Below are 26,994 nucleotides of genomic sequence, written 5' to 3'. Positions count from 1 at the left end.
TACAAAAAGTCGGATCCTTCCCTTCCTTAAGTAATAGTGAGATAGAGGCCTGTCTCAGCGTCATGGGGAGAGAACCTTGCTCTAATGATTCCTCAAAGACAGACAAGAGTAATGGGGCTAATTTGGGATAAAATTTCTTATAAAAATCTGAAGAGAATCCGTCAGGACCAGGGGATTTACCCGATTGTAAGGATTTAATCGAAAATATGACCTCATCCAAATTAAGGGGGGCATCAATTTCTACTGCTTTAACTGCCTCAACTGTGGGGATAACTAAACTGTCAAGAAACTGCTGCATATTTCCTGAGTTGGGAGGAAACTCTGAGGTGTAAAGACTGGTATAAAATGCCTTAAAGACAGAGTTAATTTCAATTGGGTCAAAGTCCCTGATGTATTTTTTATTTGCATAATGTGACGGGCGGCATTATGATGCCTTAGTTGATGAGCTAACAAACGAAAGCTTTCTCCCGTATTCATAATAGTTACCACGAGACTGTAATAACAGCTGCTCCACCTCACTCGTTGACATCAAGTCAAACTCAAGTTGCAAGTTAAGACGCTGCTTATATATTTCTGGAGAAGGCTTCAGGGCATACTGGTGATCAAGTTTAAGAATTTCTGTAGATAGGTCTTTTAGTCTGGATTTCTTAGATCTGGACAGATGAGATGCGTATGAGATAATCTGGCCTCTTAGATAAGCCTTAAGAGTCTCCCATAATAAGGAATTTGAGATGGTATCTGACCTATTCGTAATTAAAAAGTCATCAATGGAAACAGAAATATATTCACAAAAGGCCGGGTCTGAGAGAAGCAAGGAATTGAGCCTCCAAGTGGGTCGAGCTGTATGGTAGGTGGACAAAGCGATGTCTATAGCCAAAGGCACATGATCTGAGATAACAATTGGGAGATACTCAGAATTATGGATTTTTGAAATTAAAGAGTCATTAATAAAAAAATTGTCTATACTGAGAATATGTGTGATGAACATGGGAAAAAAAGAATATTCTCTGGCTTGTGGATTATGAAATCTCCATGGATCAATGTATCCATTTTGAGTCATAAAGTCTGAAAATGACTTTGACATGGCAGATGGGGCTTTTATGCTGGAGGCAGATCTATCTAGTACCGGATCAATAACACAGTTTAAATCCCCCCCAAAGATCAGAAGGTGTGTATTCAAATTGGGGATCATCCTCAAAAGGTTATTAGCAAATTGGGCGTTGTCAAAGTTTGGGGCATACACATTCACCAAGACAATAGGGTTGTGCAGGATAGTCCCTACAATAATTAAAAATCTTCCATTTTTGTCTGTTATCGTCTCGGAGAGCTAGAACTGTATTTTATTACTAATTAAGATTGAAACACCTCTTGCTCGGGAATCAAAGCTGGAATGAAAGACGTGACCTATCCATGGCGTTTTAAGTCTTTTCTGATCCTTAATACACAAATGAGTCTCCTGAAGAAAAATAACATCTGCTTTGAGACGCTTTAAATGAGTGAGAACTCTAGATCTCTTGACTGGACCATTCATGCCCTTCACATTCCAGGACAGAAACCTAATCAGGCTTCCCATAATGTTACTGTCAATGATATTGATTTTTTCCAAGCGACATTACAGTACAGCTATAGAACCGAATTGGAAGGAAAGAATAGAGCAAACATTGCAACACATTAAGCACCGACACTGTGAAGGAAATGACACACTGCAATCCAAATAAAACCAAGTAAATGAAAAGAAGCAAAGGAAAACAAACAAAACACATAAACATGGGCCTGAACTCCCTCACCCCCACGCCCCCACCCCTCACCCTCTTAGTCCCCTTCCCCAAATGAAGAAGACAGCAGCATAATCCAAACATCTAGAACCTCCTATCTCGGACTCCCACCACACTGTCCACATAACATTATAAAAAAAAGAAAAGAAAAAAGTAACCTCACCCGGTAAGATGAACATACCAGTCTAGTGAATAAAACAAACACCTCAAAACCAGCAGAATGTCCTCAATGATTAATTAAAACCATTAATTCAGTGTCACATAGAATGAGCCTTGCAACCATGCAGATAAAGGATCATTGAGGTGAAAAATAATTACGCAGATTGCAGCCATTTTCTCTCTCCAGTCGGCAGAACGATGCGCAGTTTAGCTGGATAAAGAAGCGCAGGCCGGTATCCCCTCTTGTAGAGCTCTGCCATGGCCTCCTTGAACCTCGCGCGCTGCCTTACCACTTCAGGGGTGTAGTCCTCGTAAAACCAAATCTTATGGGCGTTATAGACCAGGTCATCTCTCTTACGTGCCTCGTGAATCACCAGATCCTTTATTTGGTAGAGATGAAAATGAAGGATAACCGGCCGGGGTTTCCCCCCGGCGGTCGGCTTTGGGAGCTAGGCTCCGGTGTGCCCTGTCCAGCTCCGCAGCTGGTAAGCACCTGCGATCCAAGGACATCGACAAGGAGTTGAGAGAAAAAAGTAGTAGGGCGTGGACCCTCAATAGCTTCAGGTAAACCCACAATCCGAATATTATTGCGTCTGCTGCACCCTTCTAGATCTGCAATCTTGGATTTTAACCACTGTTATCTTTTGAGCGCAGAGCATTCCGCCTTGATCTGGTCTAAACGTTGATCAAAATCGGTATGAGCAAGCTCGAGAGAACTAATATGCAGACTATGGTCGTGTACTGCAGATTGAACACTGTCCAGTTTAGACGATAAGTTCTCAAAAGAAGGCTTAAAGTCCGCAGACAGCGCAGCTCTGTGATCTTCTAGCAAAAGGCTAATCTGCGCCATAGTTGCAGGAGCCGACGGTGGTGAGTTTTCTTGGTCTCGTTCGGATTTATCCTTCGATTTAGGCATTCTACAGCTGGATTAAAAGTAATACACGTAAAAGTTCCTAAATCTGGGTTTCAGAGCAAAAAGTGTGAGGTTTGCAGCGCGAGCCGAATACACGTCTACTCAGTAGACCACATCCCGGAAGTCCTCGGCATTAGTATTTTTAACCTTGATTTTAACCGATATTTATTTGATCTTGGTTTTAATCTCCAAAAGATTGCACAATTTTATGGGTATATTTTATTTTTTGAAACTTGGAGCACCACACTATTTGTTTGGAACACTTGTTTTTTGGAATAATTATTTGGGTTGCTTTAATAAAAGCATCGTGCACATTTACAACTACCCCTTGGCTGGATGTGTGTGTCCTCCTGTGCCTGGCTGATTTCAGTTATAACTTTCAGTGGTTGTGGGTCGAAAAGGCTCCCAGAAATAGAACAAGGGGCATGGATAAAAGATTTGGAATAATCTGTCCTCTTAACACTAAAATCCCTGAAGCCTATGAAAAAACGCATACTCCTGGCCCAACTTGAATTCCTTGGCACCTCTCCATCTTCTTTGAAGGACGTGAATGTGGCACATTGACCTGTTGCTGCATCCTAATTGTGTCATCTTTCACCTTTACACCTTGTGCAGCTGCGTTGATCTTATATATGAGTGGATGTTTCTTGCGGGGAGGGCTTCTCTTTCGCCGATGTAGAACCCTCATTCTCCTATCTTCGTATTTAGGCCTGTTAGATTGGAAAAATACTTTTTTCTCTTAAGATCATAATTTAGACCTTTAACACTCTAGTTTGCAAAAGTCAATATGTGGTCGGGGAGGTACTGCTTTTGAACCTTTGAGGAGATTTGGTAATCTTAACTAAAAGCATTGTGTTTCATAAATAACTTTAACCTTGACTTCATATTATTGCTAGGTATTATGGGTAAGTAGGGTATGCTAGCAGATTCTTCTTTGCATTGCCAAAACACACTGCTACTTACAATATGTTCATGTTTTTAAGCATATTGGAATTGGTCTTTTTTATAATTTTTCTGTGGCTTTAGAAGAACTAAAGGTCTAAAATTGTCCATTGACTGTTACTTTCAGTTTAGTTGGAAACAAGAGGCTGTATCTGATTTCAGATTTGTGTAAGTTTGGAAAAATACAAATAGGGCTATTTTCATATAAAATCTCCTTTTTGTGTCTGAGAATCAATATTACATTTTCTTTAATGCGTAGTCGGTAGAGTCTGACAATCAAGCTTCTAGGCTTTGAGCCATTCAATCCACATAGGTGATAAACTGCTGACATCTCAATGTCAGATCAAAATTTTCTCCTGAAAATTTAAAAAAATAATCTACGAATTTCGCTGGGTAGGGACTTTCAACAATTTTGAGGAAGTCCTTCAATTCTGTTGCTGTTCTCTCTATATCTATCTTCAAACACTGCTAATTTTTCACATAGCAATTTGCATTCGGTTTCTACAGCATTTGCGCCTTTGTTTACAGAGAATATCAGTTGTTCTGCTTATTCAATATGCGTCATAAATGTTTGCTTAACTTCTTCCAGGTGAGCAACAAGTCCTCAAATTTTATCCTCTATTATGATCATATTTTCCTTTATTTTTTCTTTCAAGTTTTGCTAGATTTTTTTTAGCTTTAAATCAGAGTTATTGCTTTAATGTACCTCTTGATTTATTTTTTTTTATATCATGTTTCAGCTTATCTATTCTGCTGTGTGTTCCCTCTATATCCTTTATTTCCTTTATGTATTCTTTATTATCATTCAGTCTTGACAGTGTTGGAGAAACACAAACATGGTTACAACATACATTTATTGGACACTTCACTAGTATTGTAACCTAGGGTCATCTCGTGCTTTAGGGTCTTTAAACATCGGACACCTTCGCCCAGGTGTCCCAATCAGGAGTGATCTATTCCCAGCTTGTGCCCAAGTAGCAAGTGACCACGGTTCACTCCTCTTCATCCACAGCGATCTAGAGGCTTTTTCTGCCTCCTTGGTTGTAACTTTAATTAATTACTTTTATTTTGTGCACACCTGTGATGCCCAGAAGACTAAGTGTTATACAGAGACTGGGTTACAAAACGTCTGCAGCCCACCTCTGTGAGCAAACACCATGTACACTGCCCCCATCTGTGGCATTCTTTATCCAACTCTGCATACTTATATTTTTGGGCTTCCTCCATCCTCTTCTCCCAAGGAACTGTAAGTTCCAGCAAGACCACCTGCTTGGATGTACCTGAAAAAAAGACGATGTCTGGCCTCAGGGTGGTTTCTACGATGTTATCTGGAAATCGTTGCTGGTTCCCCAGATCCACCTTCAACTGCCAATCTGGTGCTTTTTCCAAGAGCCCTACTACTGCTCTTGGCTGATGGCTGGGCTTTTCTCCCACTTTGACAAACACAATCCTCTGCATCAGTGGTCCGGTGCACTTAATCTGGTCTCTGGCACTTGAGATGGTTCCTGGAATCACCTTCAATACTTGGTCAACCTGTTGCTTTCGGGCATTTGCTAAGGATATGCTCAAGTGTCCCTTCTCTCTGGCACAAGGGCCAAGCTGGAGAAGTCACCCTTTCTTAGAAGAGGAGGTTGGATGGACTTGGCAGGATGTCATAGACAGCTTGGATCAGAAACCTGATCCGTAAGGGTTCTGCCTGCCGCTGCTCAGACCTGGAGATCTTGCGGTCCATAGCCCTTTCCCATTTCGTTCATGTGTCTTGCTGACACATTTCTACCTGGGAATTATACCATGCTTTAGAACTTTTTGGCAGGCCTGACCTATCCACTGTTGCCAGGAAAGCCGACTTTTGGTTCGTGGCCTTGATAGATCTAGAGTACTTCAAGATCTTGCCGAGGCTTTTGACCAGTTTGTTAGAGATAGATGGAACTTCTGTACCATCCACAAAAAAGCACAACCATTCAACCACCTTCCCTATCCTTAATACCATCGGCTTAAAGCCCATCTTAGCCCAAATGATGAGTTTCTGATGATGTAAGCCCTGTAGGATCCATCTGCATTCCAGCACTGACGTTATTATTGTCCGGTCATCCGTAAAGCTGTAATTGGGGATTGTCTGACTCCAGACTTGGCGAGCCTCAGCTCTCACCCTCATGCTTATTTAACCAGCATGTTCATTGTCAAAGTAAAGAGAATTACTGAAATGGTACATCCAGTAAAATGATCCTTTTCTCCAGCCTGTGCCAATTTGATGTAACAGACCCAGCTGTGACTCTCAGATTGAAATTGTTATAATAGTCCGAAAATATGCGACGTAGTGCAATTGAAGTATAATCTCAATCAGATGATGAAGTTTAGATCTGTATATGTTTGTCAGATCCAGACACAGAACTGTCAAGTTTACAATTTCTTCTCGTGCCTCTCGGCATGAGATGGGTGACCACTCCAATGTACTCTAAGCATCCGAGCACTCCTGGGATTCCCCCTTTCTGTACTGAGGTGTGAATGTGCAGATTCTTTTGAATATATCCAATCCAGTGTCATGCAACAAAACTGAAAAAAATCTTCCCCTGAGCACTCAGCAGCATGGTGGTCCTAAACTGTTCAATCATCCTAGAGTTTTCCTCTTTAGGAATACAGGCACCTTTTGTGACTCTCCACTGATGGGCTACCTTGTCCTATCCCCCACACCCCCCAGCCCAGCCACCCATAACCAAACCTTCAAGCTCTTCCCCAGTCGATGGCAGTTTATATGGCAGTAGCTCTGGCAGACTTCACCACCTCCTTGATCTCTTTCCAGTTAGGCTTGTTGCTGTCAAAATTAGTTGTGGGTCTAATTGGTTTATTCAGAGCTCTACACTCTCCTAGCTCCTCTTTCTTTGCTGTATCACTAGTTGTGTTATGGAGATAATGGTCCATCTCCTCTTGGGGTCAAACAAGGTAGGCAATGTGTTTCTGGCCCAACAACTGCTTGGTGAATCTGAATGTTTTTTTATATAAAAACTGTCAATTTCCTGGCATAGTTTTTCGCCATCGTTCTGTATCATTCAGCTCTGTGGTGAGTGATGAGCAGCTTCCTTAGGATGCTTCAAAATTATCTTGAAGCATCCCTCTCTTTTTCACTAGCCTCCTTAAATTTGCATCTAAGTGACTGTGGCTCCTGCCTTAGCTGGCTTATCTTTACATCCCTATGATTCTTCACATATAGTGGTTTTGCTCCGTTCTCCTCCACTCTACTCAAACCTCTTCACAGTGAGACTGATAATGATGGTTGTCATCATGAAATGAATTAATTGCCACTTTGCATGATTTGTATGTTGCAGGAAATACAGTTGTAATGGAGATTAATACATGATTACTTGTGCAGCCCTGCTGCAGAAGTAGTAGAACCCAGTGAGTTTGTAAGTAGACTGACATTCTGAATTGACCGTTGCTAACTCCCTTGTAAATTGATCATTTTGATGATAATAATTATTAGCTCGCTTCTCAATCAGTAACAAAGTTATTCTCATTACTTGGTGCTTTTAAGAGAATGAATATTTTCAGGCTTGTAGTTAAAGATTGATTAAAAAACAGCTATGCTATTAATACTTAGTATTTAGCTTAGGTTGTTTGTAAATAAGTAGTTTGCCTCTCAAAACATTACCAATTGTTTACATTTCTTAGAGAGGGAAGTAAAAATGAAACTGGTTATCGGAGTGTAGTAGTCCAGCCACTAGGTATTATATCACATAGTTGTTAGTTCAGTCCTTGCCTCTGTGTAAACAACTGTAACAAAAATCTTTGCTTTAACTTCGTTTTTTTTTTTATAAAAATGGTAAATGAAATAAGGATAAATGTTTGCATTTTAAAAATTTAGTTTTAATTTAAATTGGATTGAAAAGGCATGTTGTTTATACCAGTTTGTAGTATGTTGATCTTTAGTTTAACTGATTTTCTTGTCTTCTCCCTCCTTTAGTACCAATACAAACCTACATTTTGGGGGCCACAGACCAAGAATCTCTTAAATTTTTCCCTGATGAAGATGGATGTGAATTAGCAGAGAAAATAATTTACTTGGGTGCGTACCTCTGAGAATGAAAAGGTTAAAAATAAGATGTTGATATTTCTTGATACTATGTTTTGAGAATACATGCTTTTAACTTGATTCATATGATTTTCTAAATATATTTGAAACTGTTATGTAAGCTCTGGTTAAACATTATTTATATTTTTGCTAAAAAGTGATGCAATTTCTAGTATCTCTTCCCCAGTTTTAGGGGGCATGCATATAGTAAGTCATTTTTGCTTGTGCCCTCCACCCTTTTTGCAAATTAGAAAACAACTCTTAAGTTTATCAAACTATGTTGTTCAGAGTTGGCAAAGATTCCTTAGGATCCATCTATTGGTTATCAGACAACAAGAAAGATATCGCAAGAATAAATTAAAAAAAAAAAAAAAGGTTTTCTTTATGTATTTTCCTTGTAGACATTTTTCCAAGCATTAAATGAAAGCATGGCATAAGCTGCCATTTTGCATTACTGTTGGCTTTTAAGCAAAGCTCTTAGTTGTTTGACTGGAATATTTAAGTTTAGCATCAATAATTTCATCTGGCAGACTTTGTCAATACTGAAGCATAGTGCATTTACAGTTGATAGCACAGTTCAGAAGTCTGCTGTGAGTGTTAGCTTATGATTATAAGTTCATATGCTCATAATAATAATTAAAAATAAGCACATTGTGATCAGCTTGTCTTTAGTTTCAGTAAAAGAAAAAAAAGGGCCAGCTCTAAATTGCTTTGCAATAGTAAATCAGCAGTGCTTCTCCGGGACATCACAACAAGGGCCTGTAAAATTTCAAACATGTGAATACAGTATAATTAGTATTGGCTAGCTTGGCTTTCAGCTCTTGCATCTCTCATAGTAAGTAAGGCCTTCCAGAAACTCTGCTAAAATCCTTTGCTGTCAGCCACGTTGATTGGTAATGTGCTTTATTTTGTCACTTTATGTATTCTTTGGGTTACCAACTTTGATTGCTAACAGAATGATTTTTTTTCTGCCAGTGTGGTATGTTGTAGCACTGTGACCTTAAAAATGTCATGTCTGTTAACGTAAATTTCCATACAGTTTGGCTTGAAATTCTCCCAGACTAAGCTATGCATTTCATGCTTAATTTTTGCAGAAGAAATCTGATTTGCTTTTAGATCATTTAAAATGTGATGTATACCTAAATGCTGCCATTACATATGTACATGCTTCAAAGTAAGTCTGTTTAATGTTTTACAGTGCAAGGGAATTGCATTTTAAATCCTAATGATATTTGGACATCTGTTATTTAAATACAAGAGCCATCAAATTCCCGAACAGCTACACAATATAAAAGGGAAGTGTCAGCACTACCATCTTGTTCTCAGTCTAGTACTGATGTTCGGATGAAGAAGGCTTAAACCACTCAGCCTGTTGAGCAGGAAACCTCTACCAAGCTAGTTAATCCTACTTAGTTACCATTTACCCATTCCTCACAGCTTTCCTTGTAGCAGCAAGAAATGTTGCAATACGTTTTTAGCGCAGGACACAAGCTACAAATGTGAACCACGCACTATTGTTACAAGCACTTCGTATTTTGCAGACACATCGCAAGGTTAAAAAAAAAAGTTAAAACAATGATGTAGCAAACTGCACTGGCTCCCTGTCCTGACAAGCAACCAGGAACAATGTGGGTCAGTTAATAAGACTTTGACAGTGTGAGAATAGCAAGAGAAGTAAAATAGCAGTCAGGATGTAGTTGGTTTGAAAGCATGCTTGTTTTATTATTATTTTGCAGGTATCTATTTGGTAGCAGCAGGGTACCATTTATATTACAGCATTCAGAATAAAAATACAGTTGGGCACCTTTGGATTCACATGGAAATGCAGGATTGTCACAGTATCAAGTCAGGGTCCACGCTATCTGCCTACTTTTTTATTCTTTACAGGGGCGGCAATATTTTAATAAAGGTGGTCTGAATATTTCCAGTTACACCTCACTGTTTTAGGAATTTTGTCAAACTCGCATCTACTTAAGACAAACTAATTGTGGGTCGCAGCATGTTGGCTGTCATGACTTTCTTTAAAAGTGGGTGTTTTAAAGCACTGTAATAAAAATAAAATAGAATAAGATATAAAATGATAAATGACACCATTAGATCACCGGAGAAGCATTTAGAAGAACTATTCAGATTACTCTTGTGGATTAAAGTACAGAGTAGTGGAATAAGAAAATATTAGGATTCTTTCTAACTAATAAAGATAAGCTAACCATTTTAAATGATAGGCTGATCAAGGAAGTGATTTCCTAAATCACATCTTTAAGTGCATCTTGGAGGAACTTCATGTCAAAATTAGCACAGGTAAAACAACCAACTGCTATTTTACCATCGAGTGTCAGCTTTTGCTTTCAAACAAGACCACTTTTTTGAATAACAATATTTAATCTGGCAGCCTTATCCTGCATTGCAGACGGGATAGGTTTTAAGTTGCAAGTCATATGCTTCCCTGTGTGTGGTATCAGGTTTTGATTAACATTACACTGGTTAGTTGTTAACAATCCTTTCTGTAGATTGAATATCTTATTTTTTTTACAATTGTGGAACACTGTCAGCTGCTCTAGATATTTACTTTTTAAGTGAAGATGTATTTTACTAATATCCTAAAAAGTGTCTACCTATACAGTACAACCATAAAGTATGAAAAACAGACTTACCAAAGCATTCATTTAAAAGAAGTAAAACTCCTATTTTCAGAAAAGGTTTGCATTTCTTAGATTTATTTATGAAAACGCAGTGAGGTAGGAAGTATTTTTACCAGTAATTTTCAAGGTAATTTCTGAGGGAAGGAGTTTTTGAACCACCTATTTCTATTTTGCACCAAATGGTGAAAATCCAACATACCTCTGTAATTATAAAGCAAACATATAATACTCCTATATAAATTTTATAATTGGTTTTAATGCGTTTGGTTTCTACTTTAATTTTAAAATGGTAAAACAATGACAGAACAGTAAGGGGGAGCTACCAATATGACTTCTCCCCAAACAAATTGAGTACAAATAGACAAGACATGGATAGTGGCGGCTGCATTGCTGTGGACTGGTTGGTGGTTCTACTAGGGTGTAACAGTGTGATGAAAAGCAAAAAGATGAAGAAAGACATGCTAAGTTCTTTGAACTCCATTTCTAAATTGTCTATATCTTCTGCCTTTTTCTCTTCCATTGAAATGGGAGGTCAAGAGAGGCCAGAAGTTAAAGGCAGTGGGCCAGATGCAGTAGCAGAAGATGGATTCGTTGGATCAAAGAGTAGTAAAATGTTAGTCTGCTGAACTTCTCATACCTTTCTATTGTACAACCATCTGTAGCATTTAATAGAAAATGACACTTTGATTCTTGTATCTGCGGAGATGCCTCATTACTCAGGTGGAGTGGTGGCTGTGAGGCTAGGGATCCGCACTGCCAATCGAAAGGTTGCCGGTTCGAATCCTGCAAATGCCAATAGGGACTCTGCTCTGTTGGGCCCTTGAGCAAGGCCCTTAACCTGCATTCGCTGAGTGCTTTGAGTAGTGAAAAAAGCGCTATATAAATGCAAAGTATATATATATATATATATATATAATTCACTAAGGGCACGCAAGACAGAGAGCCACGCCCGCCAACTCTAAGACCATGAGATACGCTTCACAGAGCCCCGCCCGCCAACTCTAACTAAGGGCAAGCATGAAAGAGTGCCCCGCCCACCAACTCTAAGACCATGGAATACACATGACAGAGCCCCGTCCGCCATCTCTAATCCTACTTCCGCGTACACCGTCGCTCTTGATCAAACAATTTGTATGCCAGTTTGAAAAGATACGTTTTGAGGGTAGTTTTAAAATGTGTTATTGAATCGAGGTGATGTACAGTGGTGTGAAAAACTATTTGCCCCCTTCCTGATTTCTTATTTTTTTGCATGCTTGTCACACAAAATGTTTCTGATCATCAAACACATTTAACCATTAGTCAAATATAACACAAGTAAACACAAAGTGCAGTTTTTAAATGATGGTTTTTATTATTTAGGGAGAAAACAAAATCCAAACCTACATGGCCCTGTGTGAAAAAGTAATTGCCTCCTTGTTAAAAAATAACCTAACTGTGGTGTATCACACCTGAGTTCAATTTCCGTAGCCACCCCAGGCCTGATTACTGCCACACCTGTTTCAATCAAGAAATCACTTAAATAGGAGCTGCCTGACAAAGAGAAGTAGACCAAAAGCACCTCAAAAGCTAGACATCATGCCAAGATTCAAAGAAATTCAGGAACAAATGAGAACAGAAGTAATTGAGATCTATCAGTCTGGTAAAGGTTATAAAGCCATTTCTAAAGCAATGGGACTCCAGCGAACCACAGTGAGAGCTGTTATCCACAAATGGCAAAACATGGAACAGTGGTGAACCTTCCCAGGAGTGGCCGGCCGACCAGAATTACCCCAAGAGCGCAGAGACGACTCATCCGAGAGGTCACAAAAGACCCCAGGACAACGTCTAAAGAACTGCAGGCCTCACTTGCCTCAATTAAGGTCAGTGTTCACGACTCCACCATAAGAAAGAGACTGGGCAAAACGGCCTGCATGGCAGATTTCCAAGACGCAAACCACTGTTAAGCAAAAAGAACATTAGGGCTCGTCTCAATTTTGCTAAGAAACATCTCAATGATTGCCAAGACTTTTAGGAAAATACCTTGTGGACTGATGCGACAAAAGTTGAACTTTTTGGAAGGCAAATGTTCCGTTACATCTGGCGTAAAAGGAACACAGCATTTTAGAAAAAGAACATCATACCAACAGTAAAATATGGTGGTGGTAGTGTGATGGTCTGGGGTTGTTTTGCTGCTTCAGGACCTGGAAGGCTTGCTGTGATAGATGGAACCATGAATTCTACTGTCTACCAAAAAATCCTGAAGGAGCATGTCCGGCCATCTGTTCGTCAACTCAAGCTGAAGCGATCTTGGGTGCTGCAACAGGACAATGACCCAAAACACACCAGCAAATCCACCTCTGAATAGCTGAAGAAAAACAAAATGAAGACTTTGGAGTGGCCTAGTCAAAGTTCTGACCTGAATCCAATTGAGATGCTATGGCATGACCTTAAAAATGCGGTTCATGCTAGAAAACCCTCAAATAAAGCTGAATTACAACAATTCTGCAAAGATGAGTGGGCCAAAATTCCTCCAGAGCGCTGTAAAAGACTCATTGCAAGTTATCGCAAACGCTTGATTGCAGTTATTGCTGCTAGGGGTGGCCCAACCAGTTATTAGGTTCAGGGGGAAATTACTTTTTCACACAGGGCCATGTAGGTTTGGATTTTTTTTTCTCCCTAAATAAGAAAAACCATCATTTAAAAACTGCATTTTGTGTTTACTTGTGTTATATTTGACTAATGGTTAAATGTGTTTGATGATCAGAAACATTTTGTGTGGCAAACATGCAAAAGAATAAATCAGGAAGGGGGCAAATAGTTTTTCACACCACTGTATATCCCGAGTTGAGGAGCACTATGAGAGACGCTCTAGCTCCCATAGCACAGAGTTTGATGTGTGGTACAGAAAGTACAGCTGCAGATGAGAATCAGAGTGAACGAGACGAGTGTCAGTCTATAGGAGATCAGTGAGGTTGTGGAGAACTTTAAATCTTAAGAGTGGTATTTAGTATTGTATTCTGTAGTTAACAGGAAGCCAGTGAAATTGAGAGAGAATAGGTGTAGTACAGTATGTTTAGTGGATTTAGAACAGCAGGTTATTATCCTGGCAGCAGAATTTTGAATAAATTGTAAGCGATGGATATGTTTTTGTGGAATGACAGACAGAATACCATTACAGTAATCTATACATGAGGTGACTTGGGCATTAACCAATACTTTATTACTGTGTTGCGTAAGAACAGGACGAAGTCTAGAAATGTTTCGGAGATGAAAGAAAGCAGTCTGAGAAATGTTATTTATACGGGAGGACTTATTTAATAATAATAATAAAAATTATTATTATTATTTAATAATTGCCATTATTGGTGTATAAATGGATATAAAATAATTGCATATAAACGATTCGCCAAAATCTGTTGTATGTAAACGATACTGTTTAAAATGTTATTGATTTTTCATCAGAAAACCCGGTTTCCACATCTAACTGTATTACTTTAAATGTCACTTTTACCACTCGCAATAGGGCGGACGTGCTGACTTATCGTGTCGACTGGGCAACACAGTGAATGCAGTGTCTATCTATATCTGTTTTCTGTAGCCTGCTACAGGAAGGTACTCTCTTGACCATTGGTTTTGCTCCTTGCTATTTTCGTTATACTGCTGCGGTGGTTTCCTAAGCCTTTATTATACTGAATTCCTTTCTCACTGTTTTCCGTTCCTATTCTTACACCGCCATATCCTACGGCGGGCTTCAGCTAGTTATTATTATTATTACTTGACAAGGTACATTCAGAAATGTGAAAACTGAAACATAATGCAAATTCAAATGTTGGTATCTCTGGGGAATATTTAATATATTTGAATGTGGATAATTCTGGGGTCCATATACATGTCCTATCACACGAGGTTCATGTTAGAGGGCATTGAGTTATTTTTACAGTAAATGTACTTTTGTTACATTTTTAATTACAGGCTCGAATGAAACAATGTATTAAACATTATTCACTTGTTTTATTTATCTGTATATATAAGTTTCAGACCTATTAATAACTTTAGGTTAGAAGTGATGTGGGAAAAGCCAGTGTTTTTCTCGTTTTAAAATATTTTTAAGTTTGTTTTTATTTTTTTTTTTAGTTTTTATTTAGTTTTTTTTGTCAAATTTTATTAGTGTTTTATTACTCCCTAAAATGTCAACATGGACACAATTTTGCAAGTATAAAACAGAGTTAGAGTTAGTTTAGAGTTGTCAAATTATATATCATTCCTTGTTTAATCTGTCAACTTAATACATAGTTTTACTATCTGTGATAGAACTCAATTTTTTCATGATAATGTGACAGTTCAAGGCTTTCAGCAAAATCAAAAAAATGCATGAATCGAATAACAAGTGTGCTGTGATATTTTTGAAATACTGTTGAAGTCCCTATTTCAACTGTGTTGGTAACAATAATAGCAAAAATAAAGATAAAGGTTTTTTTCATGTATATACTACAGTTTCTACAAGCATACACATTTACATTAAATACTGAACATCTGTGATAGTTACATCTCAGATCATTCACTTAATAAGCAACGTGGAAAAAATGGGGAGCTCCCTTTGAGCCTAAATTGGGATGATGTACTTTAACAACACAAGTAGGAACAAACATATTTTAGCAACTAGGCGTACTTAATGACACACTTTTAATATCTAGCTATAAAAAATACCTGAAGTTAGACATACCCAGTCCACATACACATGGAATGAGCATGCAAACTCCATACAAAGACTAACCAAGTTAGCAACACCTGAACTGTCTAAAATTAAATGCCTAATTTTTTTTATTAGTAGTATTATTTTTTATAGCACTTTTTCCATGCACAGAGCGCTTCACAAATATTTTAAAGGAATACAATAGGAATAAAAGCAAAGATGACAATAATAACACAGGATACAAACTAGTATCAAACATGAATAAATATTTGTAAGTTAGAGTTTCGAGTTAATTTAACAAACATGGTAGAAAAAAAAAATAAGAAAGCCATGAACAAAAAGCACATTTTTAGTATGCTTGCATATATGAACACAAATACAGATACTAAAATCATTCATAACATTTGGGAACAAGGAAAAGATTTAGAGCAGATTTCCTTATCAATTTTACAGCCAATGGCTTGGACGTTGATCATGTGATGGCTTTCTTTTGCTGTTTGGTTCAGATATAACAATTCTAGTCAGACATCTGTGCCAGCTGCAAAGTAAACTGTCAGACAGTGTTGTCCCACTTAGCGATGCAAACTCCTCAGGTGTGTGTGTTGTGTTTTTTTTTTTTTTTAACCCATTTTTACTTGACAATTTAAGATTGCAGTCTGCAATGAACTGGATAGTTCAAGTGCTTTACCATTGATAAGCATTATGTTAAGCACTACAATTCTAGATGATGAAGGTTTTCCTCACACAAATCCTTCGCTAATTTCAATATAGAGCAGGTTTGGTTTTGGTAGACTTTATTATCCCAGAGGAAAATTTGTTTGCAGCAGTAAAGTACAAAAATAGAAGACATTGTTACAAAGATCAATTATATACAACAAAGACACAACATTTGACAACCAACGTTATTGCATAAAGACACATTCCAAGGTCAATACAAAGACGAACATTTACTTTCAACAGTATGCAAAATAATAATGCAGAATTTAACATTTAGCATCATCCCTATAAGTAACAGAATATAAAATGGTTATAGCTCCAGGAATAAAAGAGTTCTTAAATCTGTTGCTCTTTACCTTTAGAAACTTAAATATGCAGACAGATCTCTGTATTATAAAAGGAATCTTGGGGTGAGACTTTCTCTGAGATAATTTCAGGTCCTGCGAGACAAGATTTTTTGCCAAGAAATTTTGACAAGTCCCATCCTCCTCTCAAACATTTACAACAACACCCACGGTCCAATCACTTCTCATTCGTGTGAATGTTATTGTCAGATACAGTTCCTGTGCTCTCAGCTCCAAGTGGGTATTTCTTCCCAATGTCGAGGTATATCCGCGAGAATTAAAAGATTTGTTGTTTGGTGAAAGTGAAATCCATATATGCGAAGGGCAGAGACGCAAAGTGGCTGGCGTGCACATGGTCCACTCACTTCTCATTTGTGTGAATGCTATTGTCAGACACAGCTCCTGCACTCTCAGCTTCAAGCAGAGCAGGTTAGAGATTATGAAAGTACTAAAATTCAAAAGTCTCAAAAAACTAATAGTAAAGGTAGCATTACTGCTAACAAATGTAAATTATTACACTGTGAAATAATGGAACAGTGAAAAGAGATTGAATATATGGACATATGACAGAAGTATGTAGTGTTTGGCTTTAAACTTTGTCAAAGACTTGTAGATTGTCTATTTTTGCCTATTTGAATTAAAAGATTTGTTGTTTGGTGAAAGTGAAATCCACATACATGAGCGGCAGAGACAGAAAGTCCGGGGGTTGGCGAGAGAAGCAATCCGGGGACAGAGCCCCCAAGTAATCTTAAAAATAATTGTACAAAATAAGTATTCATAAAAATCCAGTATTTGTGCTTTGCGGAATACTGTATTCAGATTTTGCTCCACCCCTATTAGCTACATAATGCAAGAAGTCTAGGATTCAGACTCGCTACTCACAGAATTTTTTTTTTTTTTTTTTGTCTGTGACATTTTAGAATAATAGTGAATACATTAAAGCTATAAAATAACATAAATGCAATTTAATAGATTCTTCAGTTTAGCCCCCTCTGTCCTTGATGACAGCTTTGCATACTGTTCATAGTTGCAGATATTTTGTCAGACAGAAAGGAGGTATCTACTTGTCTGATATACACTGTTCTAGTTTCTTGTTTGAAGTAATTTTATTTTCTTTATTAGTGATTTCTTTTAGCAATCCTTCCCTGAGTGCCTAATTGACATAATGTGTTTTCCCACCACACAACGTTTGTTTTCATGAACCAATGAATTCTTGTATGATGTAGGCTCTCGGCCACTTGTGATCCCTGGCCACATCACTTTCATGTGTTGTGTTCCCACTGCACAACAGGAACTGTAATCTTTATGTAAAATATGTGACATACAAAAGTGCGAAGCAGTGTGAAATGAGGTGCCATTCGCAAGTTCACTGGTGGACCCATCATGCTATTGCTTCAAAGTGATCACAACTTCACAGCAGAGATTATTATTTCAGATTTATTTGTCACATACAAATTATACATACAATAAGATATGCAATGAAACACTTGGTTGTTCCACTCCAGTAACTGCAACCTTGAGACGAATATAAAGGGACAGCAGCAATGCATAACTATAAATTGACAAATCATTAGTAAGAAGTATAAATATGTAACAATAACTAATAAATAAGTTATTGATAGTAAATAATACTAATAACTAAATAGATGACTTCAGTAACCTATTGTTAGAGAGTTGACAATAGAGCAACTTGTATTTTCATGTTTTGATGCAGTGCCTGGTGTAGCCCATCAGGGCGGTGACTATAAAGAGTCTGGGTCCTGAAAGGTTCCTGTGGTGGCAAAGCGCCTATAGTCTTCTCTGAATACCTGATGTTGAAATGTGTGAGCAGTTTCTGAGCTGGTGACTTTGTTAAAGTTATTGTTTGTAGCCAAGATAATTCCTTTGAATATTTGCCATAAGAGCTGATTATGCAAGTGCACTTGAAGAAACTTTCAAAGTCTTTGATATTTAACCAGTTGCCTTGAATCGGGTATGTTCAGTCTATTAACTGATTACTATATGTTCATGTCATTTCAAACATTCTTGTTAATTCTAACTTTAAGTTACAGTAGTTACTGCTCATTTGTGGCTTATTAACTCTGGGCTAGTAATTTCAAACTTACTGTTTATATGTTCATTAATACTTCTCCCATTACTTTATGCACAATTTTAAAACTGGCCTGCCTGCCTGTCCTAAACTCCCATTCCTTCCCTGGTTTAAATAATCTTTGACAAACCTACTGCTATGCCTCCACAGTATATTGGCATTCTTCCTTTCTAAATATACCCTATCATTGTGAAGCAGGTCCTGCATGTTCTGTATCCTACACCAAGATTTGAGTCAAACATTAAACCTTTCAGTCTTTTTACTTGTACCTGTATTGGCCGGTGATGTCACACAAAACTTCAGATTAAACTATCCTTGCCAAACTAACTCCTTCAGTTTCAATCACAGAACTTGCATTATTATTATTACTAGCAAAATACCCACGCTTTGCAGTGGAGAAGTAGTGTGTTAAAGAAGTTATGAAAAAGAAAAGGAAACATTTTGAAAATAACGTAACATGATTGTCAATGTAATTGTTTTGTCACTGTTGTGAGTGATGAGTGGTGTTGTCATATATATATAAATATATATATATTTTCACACACACACATAAAAATATATATATATATATATATATATATATATATATATATATATATATATATATATATACATATCTATACATATAGACCAGGGGTCTTCAACTAAAATCTATCGAGGTCCAGTCAGAGAAAATTTCTTAAAGCAAAGGTCCGGTCCGTCTGAAGATCATGTTGTCTAACTATTTAGTATCATGTCTATTTAAGTAGCCTAGTAGTTGTATCAACATCTGCATGTAATTAATACTAGACTTTCAAATCAAATTAGTTTAGTACAATTCATAATCCTTTTGACAATATTTATTTTCAAACACAGAACTGAACATTTATGTATGACTGCAAATATGTACTTTTTTGTTCTGTCAGTGTATAATTTCTTCTTTAATTTAATAAACAAAAGTAGGGCTGCACTTCAAAATAAGACAAAAATAAATTATGAAAACTGTGCATGCTTAAATAAAGTGCTAAACTTCAGAAGAATACAAAAGGAATGGAGATGCTTTTGTTTTCCCTCAAGTAATGTTTCAGCTACTGCACTCATGCATTCTTTGACAACCCCTCCATCTGTAAATGGCTTTCTGTGTTGTCCCAAAATCCAAGCAACTCTGAGGGAGCACTCCTGAGCACGTTGTTGGGCAGTGAATGTGTGGCTCAGGATCCTGGTGGACTGGTCATATTGGCCTCTGAGACTAATGATTTTTTGTGATCTCACTTCAGATTTGAGTGGGTATGTTCGTTCAAAATCTTTATGCTTCGTCTCATAATGTCGTTTCACATTGGCACTTTTTACAAGTGCCACGGTTTCTGAACATATGAGACACACAGGTTTAGTGTTTCCAGTGGGAAGTATGAACAGAAATGAGTTTGTCCATTCTGGATTAAATACCCTATTTTCGCTGTCCACTTTCCTCCTTTTAGAGAGCCATTTGCTCCGTATATTTCTGTCCCTTTCGCCGTGTCACTCGTCTCTTCTTTATCCAGCACAGTCTCACAGTATCTCTCAGTAGTCTTTATTTTTATCGCTACATTTCTTTCAACGCGTTTGGTTCCTGACCTTGCCTCTAACACACGTTTCACTATCTTTCTTCTTTTCGACCGTATCTCTGAAAAATCCCTCCTCTGTTTGCGTACATGGATTCGTAAAACAACGTTCACCGACTAGAATCTGCAGACTTGATTGGATGAGAGGTATCACGTGAAATGGCTTAGCGCGTATACTGTGTATTTCCTCACCATTACAGTAAAGATTACAAAAGCTGCGCCGGGTAAAAATAGAAGCCCCATCATGTTTAAATGATAACCTTTTGTTTTGGCTGTAAGTCAAGGTCCATATGAGACAGCTTTGCGGTCCGGATGCGGACCGAGGTCCGCCTGTTAGTGACCTCTGATATAGACATATATACATACATATATATATATCTACATATATACACATACATATACACACACACATAAATACATACACACATACATACATACCCACACATATATACACACAAATACATATATATATATATATATATACATACATACACACACACATATATAAACATATATATATACATATACATACATATCTACATATATACACACACAGCTATTTCGTATCAGTGCAGTACGCTGCTTGTTAAAACGGATGACTCCCGCTCTTACGTGCAAGTCTGCGTGGATATTATGAACTATCGTATTTGTTCAAGTTCTATTTAAATTTTAAATAGAAGGAATTTTTATTTAGTCGACAGAAATATCTTTGGTAGGAATGGTAAAAACAGACAGGAATATTATTCGTGAATAAATCGACTCAAACCTTAAACAACTTATATTTTGCTCTCCATAAAAATATATCCTGTCTAAATTATACAAGTTAGAAATAAAGTAAACGTTAAAAGAACAAACATTCACATTTCTTTACTCTTATGTAATTTTATATAAAAAATAAACTTAGATTTTAAATATCCCAAAAGATTTTGCTCTCCATAAAAATATATCCTGTCAAAATTATACAAATTCAAATATGAACATGCTGCATAACAGAACCTGGAAATATAAATAAAATGTGTTCCTTTCAGCAATAACAAATCAAATCATTCAGTTGTCTTTGCTCATATCTCATTTTAGAGCTGGACGCCTGGCATCTTTTTTTGGCAACAAGTTCGTTTATGTTTGGTGTGAGGTTCTGTGTTGTGGAGATTCTCAGGATGGATTGCAGGTGCTCATCAGTGAGGCGACTCCTGTGTGCTGTTTTGTTAGTCTTTATCACTGAGAAGAGCTTCTCACACAGATATGTTCTACCAAACATGCACAAGGTTCGAGCCGCATGTAGACGGACTTTTTTTGTTCTTCGAAGTCACCAAAGCGCCGTGCAAACTCAGTGCGCTCAGTTTATCAGCAAAGTGCGTATTTGGGAACACCGTAGTGACGACTTGGTTTAACATTACTTGGCAACAGGGAAAGTGGGGCAAATTGCACTGGTGCATTTGTGTCTCCCATAAAAGCAGCTTCACTTGAAATCACTTTGTGATTGTGCACGGGTTAAAACGTCCGCTGAAGTGTCAGATTCTTATTTAATTATGCTGCTTTCTGTATCTTCTGCATTGCATTCAGGTTACCCTGATGTTTTGTCTCATAGTGCCGTCTTAGATTAAATTCTGTAATTACAGCCACATTAGCTCCACAAATGAGACACACGGGTTCAGTAAACATATACTCAGCCTCCCATCGGTTTTAAAGGCTCTATTTTCGAATCAACTTTTCTCTTCAGCATCGTGTGAGCTAGCTTCGCAATAACTTGCAGCATCATAAGGTAGACTTGATTAACGCGGTAAGTGTTCGGCAAGGCAGCTGAAGCGCTGCATTATGGGATCTGTAGTTTATTGTGTTACCAGTGCTTCATATACCCGGGCTTTAATAACAATAATACAGTATATAAAATGATCTTGGGCCGGATATAATTACACGCCGGACCGGATGTGGCCCGCGGCCCTTGAGTTTGACACATATGGACTAAATAGAACTTGAAAAGATATATTTTTCAAATGTGATTGCAATTCAGATAGAGTTGACGCGCACTACAGCCTGCATGCCTCAATAAGTCATCCTTCCCTCTTACTTTTTTACCGTTCATCTAATGAATATACTGAGTATGGCTTTACCAAAACAATCATTGATGGCAAATAAAGTATCCATTATTCGAGTATGTAGATCGGGATATATATATATATATATATATATATATATATATATATATATATATATATATATATATATATATATATATATATATATATATATATATATATATATACATATATATATATATATATATATATATATATATATATATATATATATATATATATATATACACATATATATATACCCGCTTATCGCAGCGGAGAAGTAGTGTGTTAAAAAAGCTAGAAAAAGAAAAGGGAACATTTTAAAAATAGCGTAACATGACTGTCAATATACAGTATTTGTTTTGTGAGTGTTACTGAGTGTTGCTGTCATCAAGGATTTGATTATCATTATTTCTTTCAATCAGGTTCGTATTTGTAGGATGTGTTGTGTTCAAGTTACATTCCGTGTTTGTCAGTCGTTGTAAAGATGACAGGTTTCATTCATCGATTTGTTTCTTACTGCATCAATAAACAGCTCGCCTTCTTCTTTATCTGAGACCTGACACACTGCATGCACGGGTTTTTACACTGTCTTCCTTTAGCGGGACATTGACTTTTTCCACCGTGTGCTCTGTTTCCGCAGTAGCTGGATTTATGAATATGCTTGTATGTATCAAACGCTTCATATTTTTTACTGCCTTTTCAATTGTGTAATTCTGTTTTTGTTCAGCGCTCTTTGGAACTGTTGCTTTTATCTGTGCACTGCGTCAGTTCACGTGAGCCGCTCGGTGTACATGCATCAAAGTTTCCCAGCTGTGCTGGTGCCATCTCGTGCTATGTCCATGGCTGTATTTAATGTTACCTTAGTCCTGGCACTTAAAACTTTCTCTCGCAGTTTCGCTGAGTTTGTGTCAAACACCACCCTGACCATCTCATCTTCCTCTGCATAAGCACAGTCCTTAACCCGTGAATATTTAGTGAGAGTTTGCTATTGAATTGCCGCTGACGGACGGCCTTATATGGGCAGGCACTAAATTACAAACGCCAGCAGCAGCCTGTCTATGAACTTAAAGTGTAGGTTTACATCGTAGCAGAACTCATGAATATGGTTGTATATGTCACTCGCTCGCTTCTTATTGTTTCGCTGCCTTCTCAGTTATATAATGCATGTTTTCTTCAGTGCTTTTTTGAGGTCTTCCTGGTTTTCTATGTACTGCGTGATTACGTGGGAGGCTTGATGATGTCACACGAAACTCCGCCCCCACGGCGTTCAAGCTCATCTCCATTACAGTAAATGGAGAAAAACAGCTTCCAGTTATGACCATTACGCGTAGTCATAACTTTTGTAAGGAAGCTGTAAGGAATGAACCTGCCAAATTTCAGCCTTCCACCCACACGGGAAGTTGGAGAATTAGTGATGAGTCAGTCAGTGAGTGAGTGAGTGAGTGAGTGAGTGAGTGAGGGAGGGAGGGCTTTACCTTTTATTAGTATAGATATCACTTTCATGATGAAATGCATTAAAGTGTGTATGTTACATTTTCCATATAATTTCGTTTAAATAATGAATACTGTTAATTACACACATGGGGGTGTCACGGTGGTGGAGCAATAGCACTGCTGTCTCGCAGGGAGTTATGTTGCTGGTATTTCCTGCTTGTATTCCTCACTTTTCCACACTATTCCGGTTTCCTTCCAAAGATATGCAGATTTGGGGATCTGTTGCTGCTAAAATGACGCTAGTTTATATGTGTGCTTGTATTCACCTTGAGATGAGCTGAGGCCTCGTCAAGGGACTGTTTCTCACTCGTGCCCAATGCTTGCTGGAATGGACACATCCCTGGATTGATGGATTTAATCAATAAACATCCTTTTCAGAGATATTGCGGTAAGGTGTCATCAGAATTTAATAGGTGTTCTAGGCAATTCACAACACAGAGAAGCCGAACATGTTCTCACTGTGATAATATCTCGCACTGCCACCTGGTGGATTCCTCCAGATTTACGTAAAGTACGCGCGCAAGTATGAACACTACAACGCTTGCATAGCAGGAGCGTCCACTGCAGCATGCGTCGCGTCGCGTGAAGTATAACTCCGGCCTAAATCTGAATCTCATAATACACTCGTTGAAACAAGCGACATCGGATACCATCGGAAGGTCCACTGAAATGTGGAGTTTACGAAGCACCTCCGACATGAAAGAAGATGATGATCAGGCTGGAGAGACTAGACATTCCATGCACCTATCCAGATGGGGCATGTCAAGCTGGAACCCTCAGCACCACACCAGTTCTGATCCCCAACAGGCCTGACCCCATTGGCTGTCCAACAATTTTGAACCTTCTGGGGTTGAAGCTCAGGAGGGCATTTTACTGTTCCATTTAGTTCTTTAAAAAAAGACAAAAAGTACAAATTAAAATCATTGTTTAATTGACATTTTCTTACACATTTTTCAAATAAGTAGTCTCAAGTGTTAATCTCTGGAACTGCTTGAATTGTAAATTACAGAATTGCTCCCAAACTATTTCAGGCAAGTGAAGATCTCCACACTTCTTCAGATCAAATCTAAATTTTTCCTAGGAATATTTTTTTTAGATGTATTAATAAGCCGCTAAATTAGTGAATGGCGACTCATGTAAGGTGTTCTTTTTGTCTTTTTTGTATATACTTGTTTATGATTTTCTTTTATATATCTGTTAACAGCTAATTTTGCTAACAGAAAAGTTTGACATTCAACATTTTTTTTGTAGGAATACTTAGGAATATTATGTGTCTAGTTTAGATTAGTTACCTTTTTCTGAAAAAATCCACTAAATCAGGGGTTCTTAACCTAAGGTCCATGGACCCTTAGGGGGTCCATTGATGAGTTTCAGGGTGTCTGTGAGAGTCGGATAAAAATTAACGTTTACATTCAGTATAAAGCCCAGTACTGTTGATTTAGAGTAGTAGTAGTAGTAGAAAATGTAGTAGTAGATCGGTTTTAATTTGCACAAGAGGATTGTATTTCATAATTGTAATTAGTAGCCATTACTTTTAGCATTAAAAAAAAAAATAGTTTTTTTTTTTTGATTTTTTACTTTAAAAGTATAGTTCAATAATACTTTATGTATGTCATATATGAGATAATCAAATCTTGATAAATAAAGTACATTATATCTATTGCATGCAAAGTTGTGGTTATGTGAATATTCCTGGGGAAGGAAGTCCATAGCTTTCATCAGATTCTTAAAGGGGTCAGAAAAGGTTAAGAATCACAGAACTAAATCAATTAAGAGGACAAAATGAAAACAAAACTCTTGTGAATAAAGCAACAGTAAAGGTGTACATTAAAGGTCTTTTTTTAATTAGTTATGCAGTTAAGTAATGTATACTGAATACAATATTTTTCTTTTATTAGAAGTATTGTAAATGTTATGTATTAATATTTGAAGGTGCTAATATTGCTTTAGTATGATTATGTACAACTTGTTTTTGTACAGGTCGTAAAGGGTTGTTCACCGCTGTGTCTGGTTTCCAAGTTGCATACCTGAGTGGTAGAGAATCTTGCCAAGAACCAGCCCCTGCATACTGTTTCACACCCAAAGATGTGGAAGCATTGATGGCTCCTTTGTTGTCTACTTCTCAATACAAAGGAATAGATGTTCTTCTTACATCAGAATGGCCCAAAGGAATAGCACGCTATGGAAATTCCCCTGTAAGAAAAGGATTGTCTGTTTTTGTTTAAACTTTAAGATTTTGAAAATTGAGTTTTTGGATCAGTGTTTGTCATTGAATTTAAATTATATCTGCACTATGAAAGGGTGTTTTCTTTTATGATAAATACTTTTTAAACCAGTATTAAATGCAATTTTCATTCTAAAGTTTGCCATACAGTGAAATGACAGGTAGTTGTTGTCTTTTAGGGTTTTGACTGCCATTCGCATGGGTCTGTTTCAGTTGCAAATATAGCACACATGCTGAAACCAAGGTATCACTTTGCTGGTTTGGAGGGAACATATTATGAAAGATTGCCATACAGGTATTGCTTATATATTTATTTATTTATTTTTACTATATTGGAAATCTTAATACAAAAATGTTTCAAACATCTTTTATAATGATTTACATTTTTTTCCTAAGGTTTGTTAACAGTTCATATACTGTATGTTAACATTACAGCACAAATCAATTTTAACTGTCATGGCTCATTGGCCAGCTTATTCATTGACCTAATAAGTATCTTCACCTTTCAGGACAGATTAAAGGATAAGTCTGTTATTTTTTAGGTCAAAATTACTTCTTCACAGTCATGATGTACATTAATTTTCCCCTTGAAATTGTGTTCAAAATTGAAACAATTTTTATAAATGAAAAAAAAACACAAACCTAGGCTGTACTTGTGCTTTAAAATGGAGGTGAGGGGTAGGGGTATTCTTTTAGTTATTCTGCAGTATATTTATGGGTTGAAACCATACACCTGGAGCCTCATGTATAAACGGTACGTACGCACAGAAATGTTGCATAAGAATGTTTCCACGTTCAAATCGCAATATATAAATCCTAAACTTGGCGTAAAGCCACGCACATTTCCACGGTACCTTATACCCTGTCGTATACAAGTTCTCCGCTCGGTTTTGCAGACTGGCGGTACCCAGAGTCAAAGCAGTGCTACTGTTCCTGTGTGGTTATCCTTTCTTTTCCTGATGTGGCTTTATAAATACACTGAAATTAACTGCATATTGTTTATTAGTTTAATGCATCTGATTGTAATTAACCAGTAACAATATAATGGTCCACGGAATGGTCAAACTAATCTAAATACCATAGCTGCTTTAGCGTTGTTACCCTCACTGCACTTTCTTTTTCTTCTTTTAGCTGCTCCCGTTAGGGGTTGCAACACTGGATCACCTTTTTCCATATAACTCTCAATGCACCACTCGGAGAAGCTGACCGGAAAGAGAATTATCGGTACACAGCATCAAACACACGCTGCCTTAGCCATGCTTCCTATTTGAACTGCTTCTCATATGACAAACTCTT

The 26,994-nt window shown here is 37.5% G+C and overlaps 1 protein-coding gene across 1 annotated transcript in view; it reads left to right on the top strand.

Moving 5' to 3' along the window:
* cwf19l1 (CWF19 like cell cycle control factor 1) overlaps positions 1-26,994 on the top strand; it is a 182,593-nt gene that overhangs the window by 23,938 nt on the left and 131,661 nt on the right. Inside the window, exons 4-6 of the mRNA XM_039769980.1 lie at positions 7,748-7,849; positions 25,455-25,669; positions 25,878-25,993. Coding sequence (XP_039625914.1) covers positions 7,748-7,849; positions 25,455-25,669; positions 25,878-25,993 — 433 coding nt within the window. The remainder of the gene's footprint in view (positions 1-7,747; positions 7,850-25,454; positions 25,670-25,877; positions 25,994-26,994) is intronic.

The sequence above is a fragment of the Polypterus senegalus genome, chromosome 11, assembly GCF_016835505.1.
Source record: "Polypterus senegalus isolate Bchr_013 chromosome 11, ASM1683550v1, whole genome shotgun sequence".
Lineage (NCBI taxonomy): Eukaryota > Metazoa > Chordata > Cladistia > Polypteriformes > Polypteridae > Polypterus > Polypterus senegalus.
The sequence above is the reverse complement of the archived record's forward strand: the minus strand, read 5'-3'. Positions and strand labels throughout refer to the sequence as shown.